The sequence below is a fragment of the Lepidothrix coronata genome, unplaced genomic scaffold (assembly GCF_001604755.1).
Source record: "Lepidothrix coronata isolate B3197 unplaced genomic scaffold, Lepidothrix_coronata-1.0 Scaffold66, whole genome shotgun sequence".
Classification (NCBI taxonomy): domain Eukaryota; kingdom Metazoa; phylum Chordata; class Aves; order Passeriformes; family Pipridae; genus Lepidothrix; species Lepidothrix coronata.
The window spans coordinates 1,615,326-1,628,697 of NW_016690246.1; the positions used below are offsets into that span (position 1 = coordinate 1,615,326).

The 13,372-nt window shown below is 40.2% G+C and overlaps 1 protein-coding gene across 1 annotated transcript; it reads left to right on the forward strand.

Annotated features, from left to right (window-relative positions):
- Positions 1–310: 310 nt before the first annotated feature.
- HYAL4 (hyaluronoglucosaminidase 4) lies at positions 311–9,170 on the forward strand. Its single transcript, XM_017818156.1, has 3 exons — positions 311–1,228; positions 7,508–7,597; positions 8,742–9,170. Exons 1-3 carry the CDS (start codon positions 311–313, stop codon positions 9,168–9,170), a joined length of 1,437 nt encoding a protein of 478 aa, XP_017673645.1.
- Positions 9,171–13,372: the final 4,202 nt, after the last annotated feature.

Consider the following 13,372-nt stretch of genomic DNA (forward strand, 5'->3'; position numbering starts at 1 on the left):
GGTCTGAATCAGCTGTGGGAGGTGTCTGAATGAAAGGGAAAGCAAAAAAAAAGCTGAGCATCAGAACACACTTCTAGACAACAAAGTCTATCAAAGAGTTTTTCAAAGCATTTGAAATTAGGCTTAACTTCTACAAGATCGGTTTTGTACTTTTCTCTGTTTGTGCTGACTATAATGTCGCCAAAAGCAAAACAAACCAAAAGACGTCCCCTTGCCATCGTATCTGCCTCCATGCTGCCCTTCTAATACGTCTTGTCTTGATTTTGTTTTCAAGGGCACATCATAGCAATTTCCCAGAATAAAACACACCATGGATGTCCGGGTCAGAGAGTTAGCAGTGATGTCTCTGCTCACTATGGTTGATGCTCATCTGCCGAAGCCGGCACGGGCCCCTCTGGTTCTGCACAGGCCCTTCATGGTTGTTTGGAATGCACCAACGGAGCAGTGCAGGCTGCGGTACAAGGTGGACCTGGATCTCAGTGTTTTTGACATTGCATCCAACATCAATGAGACTTTGAGTGGATCCAATGTGACAATCTTCTACCACACTCATTTGGGATACTATCCTTACTACTCAGATAGTGGAGATCCTGTTAACGGAGGGGTGCCCCAGAATCAAAGTCTTATCAAACACCTTAGTAAAGCAAAGTCTGACATTGACTACTGCATACCCATGAAGAAATTTCAGGGACTTGCAGTCATTGACTGGGAAAACTGGAGGCCCCAGTGGGACAGGAACTGGGGCAATAAAAGCATTTATAGAAATAAGTCTCTTGAGATTGTTTGGAGACGGCATCCTCGGTGGTCAGAAGAGAAAATTAGAAAAGTGGCTAAAGAAGAATTTGAAAATGCTGGCAGGAGTTTTATGAACAACACCATCCTTCTGGCTGAGCATATGAGACCAAATGGTTTGTGGGGTTACTATCTTTACCCAGACTGCTACAATTATGATTACAAAGAACATCCCCAAACATACACGGGGAAGTGCCCACCCATTGAGTCTTTCCGCAATGACCTCCTGATTTGGCTGTGGAAGCAAAGCACTGCTCTCTACCCTTCTATATACCTGGATTATATACTGAAATCAAGTCCAAATGCACTAAAATTTGTTCACTACCGGGTTAAAGAGGCAATACGTGTTGCCTCAATTGCTCGAAAAGACTATGTTTTGCCTGTGTTTGTTTACTCCAGACCATTTTATGCCTATACTTTTCATGTTTTAACAGAGGTAAGCAGACAGACTTCTTTAGAAATTGAGAGATTTGAAACTGCCTTTTAGAAAAAATACTTTCTAAAAGCTTTTCCTGTATAAAAGCACTTATACTTTGTTTTTCATATTAAGGCAGCCCCTCTGAAAGGAAGTACTGTAGTCACAGTACAAAACTCTATACCTTTAAAGCATTAATATTGCAGTGGTTTTGTCTACTTCTGTAGGATACCATTGTATATTTTTAATGAGGGTAATTTAAAAAGAAAGTACAAGGAAATAATTTCCTGAAGGAAGTAATTCATTCTGATATTTTAATTCTTCAGGACAGCTTGTGAAATGAACTTGACAAATTTTGTGAAGTTTAAAACTAATTAGTGTAAAGGAAAGACAAACTTTCATGAGAAAGGACCCTCAGGGTTTTTTGTTTCTTTATGCAAACGTAAATTCATTCAGTATAGAAATAAACCAGTCAAGTAAAATAGTCTGGCTTGCAGTTCCTAACTCCTGCATGATGACCATTGACCATCTATCTCACTTTTCAGAGGAACAACATCTTCATGCCCAACATTTAGTGATAAACTGTGGAGTCCTTTTATTAAAGAAACCAAGTTTTTGAGTCATGCAATATTTCTTCAACCAAAGATCAAATGCAATAAATATATAGTGTCCACAACATTGATGGTAAATTATATACATTCAAATCCAAGACTTTGTGGATATGTCATAACAAGTGTTGCTGTGACTTTGGTTATGCACGTAATTTCTCTAGTAGTTGTCCCAAGTGCCAGAAGTTTTTCTTCATTTGCTATCAATTCCCTGAGAGGGAAGAAAACCTGGGGCAGAGAACTCATGGAAACAACCCCTTGATGACTAAGAGCATCTGGGGGTGTTCCCTCCCTTTGTTTTGTGGACAGCTGCAAGAGAGGTCACTTCTGCTGCTGCCAGAGACAAGTTCTTACTCAAACCAGAACAGAAGACTGCAGAGAAGTGTCAAGAGAAAAGGTAAAAGTTGGTCCAGTGAACCACAAGCTGCATGTGGCTGCATGGAGCTGGAACTGAAGACGTGCAGCAGAGCCCTGAGAGCCTGAGAAGTGTTTCAGGCTGACCCCAGGAAGAAAATGGTAATTTCAGGCTGCCTCTGGGAAGCAAATTATACATAGAAGTAATCATGAATTTCCTCTGTTCATTTTCGGTGACCAGGGACTCCCTGGAGATGTTTTCTGTGTGGAAATCACAGGTCCTAGCTGGCTCAGAAACCATGGCAGATAGGCAAGGCTGGGTCCCACTGAAGGCAAGGAGTCACTGGGGTCAGTACAGGCAGGATTTCATCCAGAACACCTTCACTGAAGAACTCAGACTAGGAAATACGTGAGCATTCTTCAAATGCAGTCTGTAATAATACAGACTGCATAGTTAATTTTTTATAAAATTAACTATAGAATAGTTAATTTTTTATAAAATTAACTAGTCTCTTGATTGATATAAAAATACCATGAATGTTACTGAAAGCTATGAAAACTAACATGCTGTTACCAGCTATGTGTGAATTCAAAATCTGTGGTGGTATAAAGTTATTGTTTTACCTCGAGGTATTTTCTGAACAGTACAGTGGTAATTTGGAGTGAAGCTTCTTTCAAGTTACGCTCTTTAACTCACCATCCTGTTTTCCAGTTGCATGTAACCATTTACTTTTGGATGCTTTAAAGTTCACTTTACAACTCTGCAACCAGGGAAGATCTTTGCATAGCCAGAGAAACATTTGGATTTTGCTCACTACATATTTTCTAATACAGACAGTACCCAGCACCACAGGCAGCCATTGGACAGGGCTTGACATATCTCCAGACTATACACACCATCTGTGAGAACAGCTTGGGGTCTGACAGGAATTTGCAGGGTTGCATTTAATAACATTTTAAATAGGAATGATCCAGAAAATAATCTTTTTGTTTTCTTTCCTAGCCCTGGAGCCACCAGGATATTTTAAATGTGGGTTTGTGTGTTCAGATTTTAGATTAGATTGGAGCTTCTCATTTGATCCATGTCGTGCCCCTAAGTGATGCTCACGAAGTTACAAACAAGGTATGAAACCTTCCAGCAACAATGTGCATGAAGATGACAAGGAAAGATGTTTGTGTAGCACAATGACATCCAGGCTGAATGGCCATAGAAAAATTGGGATAGCAGGCTATATAGTTACCTGAGTTCTGTCAGGGACTGGGCCAAGAAAACCACTGCCCTGCTCCATCAAGCTATGCAAGAACTGTGCATTCTATTCCAACAGAAACACTGCTGGCACTTTCAAGACTTGTGTGTAAGCTCTTCTGTACATAGTATGAAATACACAGTAAAGAGCACAATGGAATCAGGTGGAAAGAATTGTTATGAACTGAAGTTACTGAGGGAGAGACACAGGTCTAGCAGACCTTCAGAAAGATGAAAGGCCCAGGTCCCAAACAGATGCTGTAGTTGTGTGTACTGTACTTTTCACCCCAACTGCATCTTGAAATGAGGTGAGTTGTGCATAAGGTGTCTGATAAATTAATCCCACTTTTTATCTTAGAAACAATTTATAATTTCTGAATTGGGATTCAAATCATTATGAAAGATTTCTGTATTTTCTAGAAATGCAGTTTGCCATCTGTAGGGTATTTAGAAACTTTCTGTGTTGACAATTCACTACTAAGTGTGTGGGAGAGGGAAGTCACACAGTAGCATCTGTGCTTCCTGACTAGATGGCTGAAGTCATTAATAAAGCTGGATGACAACTGACAAATGATGAATAATGGATAAAAATTCTCTTGTTCACCTACAGATAGTCTTCTCTGATGACCAGGTGTGCATGTGTACAGAGACCATTCCCTGCAACAATGACAGGCTTGCAGTACCATTCCTGAATACAGAAAATACGTCTGTACCTAAGACTGTTCAAAATTTGAAGGAGAGATTACAGATGTGCTTGTTTTTCTTTCCTCAACTTGTAACTAGAACTGACTCTCCTGTTTCCTCTTGAGCACCAAAAAAAAACCAGTTTGTCTCACCTCCTAATTTTTTTAGTGTCCAATGCAGTAACTTGGCTCATCTAAATATGGGAAAATATTGACAGAAACTAAATCCTCCTCCTCCCTGCCAAATCAACTGTCTGTTTGGAGACAGCCCTGCATAGTCTTGAGGACCTTTGGTTGATGAACACTGTCCCCGAAAGCTCAAACAAGAATGAACATCAGAAGGGAAAAGGCTTTGTTGACTTGTTAATAATTTGGAGAAATACCAGTTGCCTATGTCTGATACAAGGAAAGAATTAGGATTCTCCACCTAGACATGCAAAGATGATCATATTTAAAATAGCTAATTTTTTAAAAAACTGTATGTTTTCCTCTTATGCTTACATAGAAGAACCATGACAGTGAGCCCCCACCAATGCCAAGCTGTGCTGCGTGAGGACGGTCACTTGGTTCAGTCCCAAAAACAAGACTGCTGTGTCCACCAGAGGCTGCTGGTGGAGCTTGTATGCCTCACTCAGGTCTTCATGGAGGCACCTACCTATCTCTAGTCCTAGTTTGCTACTCTCAGCCATTTGGAGAGGCACATATCTTTCCTTTTCTGAAAATGCCCAAATGGGCGGTGAAACCTTATTTTATAACCCTGTCTGTGGCAGGGGAGGGGTGGTGGTGGTGACTCCTTCTTTGTGTGACTATCCACTGATCACAGCCCCTACCTCTGGTTTAGAAGCTCTTGGCTCTGTTCACTTCTGAGCCCACTCAGGGTGGATCCAGCACCCTGTGTTAGGCACCAGAAAAGAGTTAAGGAATCATCAGACCAAAAAGAACAAGTGATGAGAGAGGAAAAATTTAAGTAAGGGCACAACCTCCTGTCCATAGGTTATTTGGGGAAAAGGCCTTCTGTGCTGATGGCTTTTGGGGTACTGAACATGACACAGTCATTCAGTAAAAGACATAAGTACGAGAGTCAGAAACCTTAATTCTTTCCTTGTGGGCAGGTTACCTAATTATTAAAATGAATTTGTCATAAGCTGTAGTCAGGTTCTCACTTGTTTCTTGCTCTTCCTTTGAATCTTCATTGAGTTGGTGCAAAGTAAAATGGCATCAGAAAGAAATGTCATCTGTAACTGCACAGTGAGGGTAACACTCTCTGGAGGGTTAGCTGGAAATTATGTATCTTTTAAGTGTGGGAAAATAGAGAAAAATTCAGAACATGTCTTTCTAATTCTTTTTCTTCCTGGGAAGGACTCTTAGCACTCGAACTTTGTTTTAAAGAATACAAAAAAAGGAAATGTAAGATGTAAGGAGAGTGTTTAAATGAAGTCCCATACAAATTTTTTGCAGTGAGCTGCTGTTTTCACCAGCATCCAGCACCTGTGCAGGTGCTATAAGAGTCCTTTAAGCATCCCTAGGGAAATATACCTTCCAATAAAATGCCACATTTTGGCCTTAGCCTGAGAAAAGTGCTGAATTGCTCAGCTGATTATTGATTATTTATTCTGGCTGTCTGATAAGTTTTCATTAATTTGTTAATGAGATCTGAAATGTGTTAGTGCTAAATCACTCAACCATCATGCGACTAATGTAGAATTACAGTTAAGCTTTTGTATCCTGGTAAACTTCATAAAATACTTTACAGTTGAGGAAAGCCTGGGAACCCCAAATATCAAGATGTCATACTGTATTTCACTTTCTTTTATCATCTGATATTTTGATCTTTAATTAACATACTTTTTGGTATTGATTAATTAATTTGCATAGGAAACAACGCCCCCATTTCCCACTTTAAAATAACCCCTGCAGCTCACACAACTATCCTTTTAAAAACTAGCACTGGACTGTACATTGTTAAGAGTAGAAAACTCTAAAAGACTGCTTGGATGATCAGTGGCAACATGAACTTCAGGCAAGACCAATTATACTCTGTATCACTCTGAACCCTGCACTAAAAGCCAGTAGGCAGGCTCTGCTCTTCCAAACTTCTGCAGGTTTTCTGCACTGTTTTGTCCAACCTTTACTTAAGGGTCAAAGCCTCTGCTCACTCTGTCATCTCTGTAATTGTCTTCAACTCTTCAGGGAATTCTCCCTTTCCCAGGGCATTTATTTGTGCCTTCTTTTATATCTCTGACCATAAATGTTTCAGGAACAGGGACTCTATTACTGTGCATTGACAAATAAACAGGCCCACTTACACAGAGAAATAAATTATTTAGTGGTAACTAACAATAATAACCTGGTTCTTCCACTCTATAATTTTGCCTTTCTAAGATGCCACCACTGTACCAAGATAATTTGGCTGGTCTTTTGGATTGTTTTTTCATAAAAGAGGTGCAAAGAATTTGCTCTTTCTTCATCAACCCAAGAAATATTGTAATGTCTGTCATTACAAATACTGATCAGAAATTACTTTTTAATCAATTACTGCAGACAGAAATGGTTTTAGATGGTTTGATCATGCCTTGAAATTTGGGGAAAGAAGAAGTTCCGCCCTTTGTATTTTCTAAGATTGAATTGCATTTCTCTGGACAAAATATTCACAGACTCAGGGAATGGCTTTAAGACACTTGCAAGATATGTTGCTATGCTGTTGGCAAGGCACCAGTGCCTCCTCTTCTACACTCAGGCTGCTCTGGTAGATTTGCTACTGCTATTGCTACAGCTTGGCTGCTTATTGGTTCAATACTAAAGGTGAACATGGTTAAATCAGTATGCAAATATGTGTACTTTTCTTACCTCCATTTGGCACTATGTAGCAGAGAGAGAGACTTATTTTTCAAAGCTATGTTTCCTGGACTAATGGCATTCATGCTGATAGAAACAGCAGTCCTGTAACTGTGTTGGTATGGCTGAAGAAGCATGAGTTAGACTCCTGCCTAAAGCCTATCAACAGTAATTAGACACTGTAAGGGTGATTTAACGATGTGTGATCATACTTATAATCACTTGCCAAAAATTGTGCCTACGTAGGTTTGGTAATCATTCAAAGACTGGTAGACAAAACTGATCACTCAATTCTTACTCCACCAGTTTGGCTGGAGGAACTCTTGTGAATAAACTATAAGGATCCCAATTACTATTATTTAGTAGTCAGAGTCTTGAATGCCACCTATGCAAACCTTTGGAGAGACGCAGAAGAGCTTTCTAAACTAAACATGGATTTTATTGTGAAGAATATACCACAAGACCAATATTGCCTCTGGGGGAAAAAAAAAGTGATACCCATATCCCAGTGTTTTTTTACTTTCACTTTTGTGTCTTTGTTTTTCTGATGTGTGGTTTTGGCCTCCTTTTTCAGACAGATCTGGTCAATACCATTGGGGAAAGTGCAGCTTTGGGAGCAGCAGGAGTTGTTCTCTGGGGCAGTATGAAATACGCCAGCTCAAAGGTAGGTCTTATCAGTTTATCAACATTTAGGAGTCAGCTCAATATCTCTTCTCTGCCACCACACCCTCCATAACACCTATCTATCTTTATCAATGTCATCAGCCAGCAACTGAGGAGGCTGGCTCAATATTGCTTTCAGGTCTTGTTAGTTCTATACTTTTGTTAGGTTGAGAAGTCCCATTGCTCCAGAGCACAATGCTTTGGGCAGGTCATTTGCAGCTCTGTGTAATAATGAGTCCAGGTGAGAAGAAAGACATGTTTTGAAACTGTGCCATACCAATATATGTGCTGCTTGTTTTACTCTATTCTACTTTGTAGCTATTGCAGTTGTATAGATCCACTGAGAAGGAATGGAGTCTGGAGGCAGAGTATTTTCTCTGATTGCTAGTGTTGAAATCACACATAGGAAATAATACTGCCACAAGAAAAGTCCTAGTTTCTGCTGCCAGGTTCTTTAGGCTTTCTCAAATAATCCCTCTTGAAGTGATGGAGGAGATGGGACCCTGCACTAGAGTTTCCTAGGAAGCATGGCAGTCTAGCCCCCACTCACTCCTAAACCTTGGCTAGGCTTTAGTGCCCACTCTGCTTTTCATACAGTCTGCTCTTCTCCTAAGTCTCTGGCGAAGCACTGCTGATTTGGGCAGAGGAAGCAGGAAATCTGAACTGGAACTTTCTAGCTGCAGCTGCAACAACTTTTCTGCTCGTCGATGAAAATTATGTGGCTCCTGGTAAACAGAAGGGGTTGGAGAGATCAGGGCCAGAGTAGTAATCCAATACGTGCTTGAAAACCTATTAGTCCCATGCACTGCTCCTAGTTGGTAGTTACTAGGAATATCTACTTAAGGAACTAGTTAGTCTCAGATTAACACATAATCTCTGCTTCCTGGGACTCATCCCTAGCCTAGTACTGTATGTTTCTACCAGGCACTCAAATAGACAGTATAGTTAAAGTCAATTTTTTTCTAATCTTACACTGGAAGTAAGATCATTAAGCCAAATAGATCACTCCAGTATGTAAATCCAACAAGATTTATCTCAACTGGTTACTTTAGCCAAGAACAGTTTAGTACTATCATCTTAGATATGATAACTTGGGTATAGTGCTAGCTACTGAGAAATATGTCATGGTTTTTTATTATTTACAGGAGAGCTGTTTAACTGTGAAACAGTACGTTGATGGACCCTTAGGACATTACATCATTAATGTGACCTCAGCAGCCAAACTCTGTAGTAAAGTCCTGTGCCAGAAGAACGGAAGGTGTATCCGCAAAATCAGCAACTCTTCTGCCTACCTCCATTTGTCACCCACTGATTTTAAGATCCGAAGCCATCACTCAGAGAAGGGCCACAGGTTCCAGGTGACTGGTGAACCCAGCCTGGAGAGTATTGAAGCCATGAGGCAGAGATTCGTTTGTCAGTGTTACCAGGGCTGGACAGGAATATTTTGTGAATTGCCTGACCAAAGGCTGTTGGAGCACTGGATTCATGTAGTTTTCAGTAGATCAAGAAAACAAAAGCTTTTTATCTTTCTCTTAGGAGCCATACAGCTTCTTCTGCTTTGTTCCACACACTAAAGTCTTCTGAGGCAGTGCAAGGAAGTAAGAAATGGTGCCTCTAGGAGTTCTGTTCCTTGGCAAATTTTTATTGTACAGGGGAAAGGCATTGTGGATTAAATGATTTTATCCTGTTTTATTCTTCTCCCACTCCTGGAATTGCTTCAGACACTAAACATTTTGAAAGCAGATCCCTTTTTTTTTTAACAGCTCCTTTACTCCTAACTCATGTTTTACTCATACATTCAACAGATGCTTCTGCAGCGGCAGTGAAACTTTTTTACCAGAGTAAAAAACTTGGACGAAATTGTACAAAGATTCAGCCATGTAGAAACTTTAAAAAAAAAGAACATAGAACCTCTTTATTTCAGGGCTGGGTGATTTTCATGGTGATGAGGAAAGTCTTCATGTAGACCAGGGATCACAAACTGTTCACTGCAGCTCTTGCTGAAGTCAGGTGGCACTTTGTGTGAGCAGCAGCACTGTGCCCAGAGCCACATCCACCACAGCTCACTGATCCTACTCCTTCTGCATGGGCAGTGTGAAGAGTATGGAGTTATACATCAGCACACACTTTTGAAATTGTATATTTCAGTATTTTGAGGCCTAATTTGACTCGTTACTTCTAGAGGTATTTACAATGTCATAAGTTTCAAAGGTACCTTTGACTGAACATCTCTGCAATTCCTTTTAGGTGAGGGGCTCCTGAGCTCTGAGAGCAGTGCTGGCAGCTGACACCCCATGGTGCTTCTGCCTGGGCAGGGAATGGTGGAGTGCTTCTCTGCTCATTCCGAGCCCTTGGGAAGGAGGCAGCCTTGCTGCTTGGCACCCCTGCTGCCTTTGGAGCTGCTGCAGATCTATACTTTCCACTGTCTGGTCAGTGACTGGGAAACAGGAACAGGCTGACAGATCCCACTCTCACTGTGCATCTCCCTGATGCAGGGCAGGAGAAAATGAAGAACTCTATTCATTGGAATATTTTGGCTTGCAGCCTTCAGCTGCAGATGGGAACCTCTTTGAAGGTGGTATAGCTTAATGAACTACTGATTACTGGTTAATTTAGCATCCATAACACGTCATACTGTCAGACTGTGGCACGTCCATTTGCAGTTATTCATTGGTTCACGTTCATGTGTGAACAAATGTGTTTTCATCAAAGACCTCTCTGTCTTCCACACAGCCTTTTGATATAACAATGGATGCTTTCACTGAATTGAAGACAAAGCCAAAACATTCCCTACATCTCTCTGACTTATGGAAGATACTAAAATGATTTTCTTTTGAGGCTTTTGTATGATGCATTGAACTGAATATTGTTCCAGATCACAGATGCAGACATTAATAAGAAACCCGCATATGGGTCTAAAACTTTTTTTGGCTCTTACCAGTGGCTGTATTGATCATCTGTGGCTTACAGTACATAGAACCCTATTGCTGTAGCAGTTTGATTAAGATCAGCAAGGCTATATGGAGAGAATACCCAACTGAGTAAAGAGGTCTGAATCTGGCCCTCAGCCAGGCTCCCTTCTTGATACTGCCCTAAATTACTTTAAACATTAACATGTCACAACCGATGTGAAATGTAAAGCTTTGGTTCACTCAACCAAATACCCAGCTCACAAAATATCTGCAGTGGATATGTTAATGCTGCAAACCTAGACACTGAAATGGGACTGACTTCAGTCAAACAGAGACTTAGTGCTAGCTATAGTGAGTCACTCTGTAATGATATGTGCTGAGAAGCTACAGGAGAACTTTTGCTTTGCAATGTGTAATGACAACAGATGACAGCACACTTGAAGATAAAAAACTTCATTACTTTGGTGTGGGAGAGAAAGGATTAAAATTAAAGTTTAGAAAAATGGATAGCTATTAAGGGGCCTACACCTTTAGACAGAAGTTATGGTGTTTACATTTTAAAATATTTTTAATTGATTTTATATATATTCTGCTTTAGCTCCTTCATTTGGTTCAGAGTTTGCTAAAATTCAAGGGAACTTACACATACTTCAGTATCTTGAGAGCATAGAAACAATTAGCCCAGTTTTGCTGAATACCTATCACCAATGTAGGTCTATATTTAAACTGGATGCTTCTGTTTTGTGTAATGCTGTCCTGTGTTCTGAAACCAGAACTGATGTGAAAATGGTGTAATGCTCATGCAGTGTGTCAGTGAAATGTGTTTATAAAATGTTCTGTGCCACTTTGTAATGTGTTTTCATTATATCTGTAGGTTTATAAAAATAAACAGCATAGTGACATATACACAATTTATTTGGGTAGCATAAATTCAATTAAACTGACATAAGGTCTTCATCAACTAAAGTTCTGCTACTTTGTGTGAAGTTTATGCAAACTATACAAATGCTGTGGGTGAAGTATCAGTGTTCCTGATTCAATCTGTTGTGTATATTCTCTATTAGGGAATAGCAGTAGAGCCCTGTGCAAGTCTATAAGGCTCTGTCAGTTTATGTCAGGTGTAAATTTGCCCAATGGCCCTTCTTTAGTCATTAGGTTACCACTTCGCACAGAAGAGTGTATGAGTGTCTGTGGTAGTACATTTACCTGGACACAAAGGTGTTTTAATTCGACTCATGTATTTCTGTGAAGAACTGCAAGCCCAGTTCTGTATCCTCATCACTAGATTGTCTTAGGTAGAAGACAAAAATCTGAATTTGGTCTGGGCTTCTTAATGAAGGAACTTAAACTTCTTAAAGAAGTACCTAAGAGAATGTAATTTCATGTTTGTTTTTTTTTTTTTTTCTATTTCACCTGGTTAGAGCCCTTTATTTTGTAAAAAAAGTAAGATTTACCATAAGACGATGTCCCTGGAAGAAGCGTATTTGGAGGTAGCCCTGCTACATACTGAGGCCAGGCAGAGGTTGCACAAATGCATGTAAGTGCTCCCACAACTTAAGTGCTCCTGTGTGGGACCACTAACTACACCAGCCAGTACCAAAGTCAGGATGCTTTTGATTCCTTAGCTCCACGGGTAACTATATACTGGGTCACTATACACTACCAGCTCACTGTGGTGCTGCATCAGTGCCCTGTACCAGGGAGAGTGCAGGATAGGAACATGCAAGGTTGGCTGGAACCTAATGCTCAGCAGGAACATAAAGCATGCACCACTTTGCATGTACCACTGTTGTGGAGAAATGTGAAATATAGTCCAAACCTTGGTAATAAATTTTTAATTCCTGTTGCCATTAAATTAATACAAGTCTTCAAAATAAACTATGGACTAATCAATTCACTTAATCATGTCTGAATACTGAAATAAAATTCAAGTGAATAGGCTTTCTTGTAAAGCCCAGCAACCTCGAAGGTAGGGAAAATCCTTTTATTTTCTTCTTTTTTTTTTTTTCTCTGGTTCATTGGTCACCCCAAACAGGTTATATGGTTCAGTACTTGGAGACACATGATCCAGCTTGTATCTGTGGTAGAACTCTTTGGAGATGGGAGAGTTTGAAGCAACAGAGAACCTTTATGATGATGTCTATTACCTAGAACCAGCTCTTAAAACATAGTTGATCCTGGGAAGTAAACATTGGTTTCCAGAGACAACAGGAATAAGGGTTTATGTTATTTATTTATTTATTTTGGACCACTTCTGCTTCAAGATGATCATGGACTCAGACCCCAGTTCTTCCTAAATGCTGAGCTGAAGAGTCTTCTAATTAGTTGAGGATAAACAATACCAAGAGACTGGCAGGCTTTCAGCTTTTCTCAAATTCCCTGATTTATTATTCAAAAATTTTGAAATTTGGAGAAATGTTATGCTCATTTCCTTTTTCTCTCTCACCACAAATGCATGTTGCCCTTAATAAAATGTTGTATGTTCTGAGCAACTCATAAATGTATGGAAAGGCTGGGATTCATTTTGTTCCACTTCAGTCTTACTGGTAGATGTGTGGGGCTGTGGTTCCCACTTGACCAGTTTTAGGTGTCCCGGGCATCTTCTTCCTGCTCCCAACCTTTCCTCTCACTCCCATCCCTGTATCATAGTGTGCTGTCCTCTGCTTGTGCTGACACAGTTGTTCACAGGCCCTTGCCCTGATCTGAGTTGGGAAACCATCCAAGTCAAAAGTTCCCTTGTTAAAGAAAAGGTGCTTCCCCACAATGCTTTTTTTCTGAAAGTCAGAATAATTCCTCTATCTGACTCACATTGTGATACTTATACAGTTGAGCCGTGGCTAAGGAAGTGGACAAAACCCACAAGG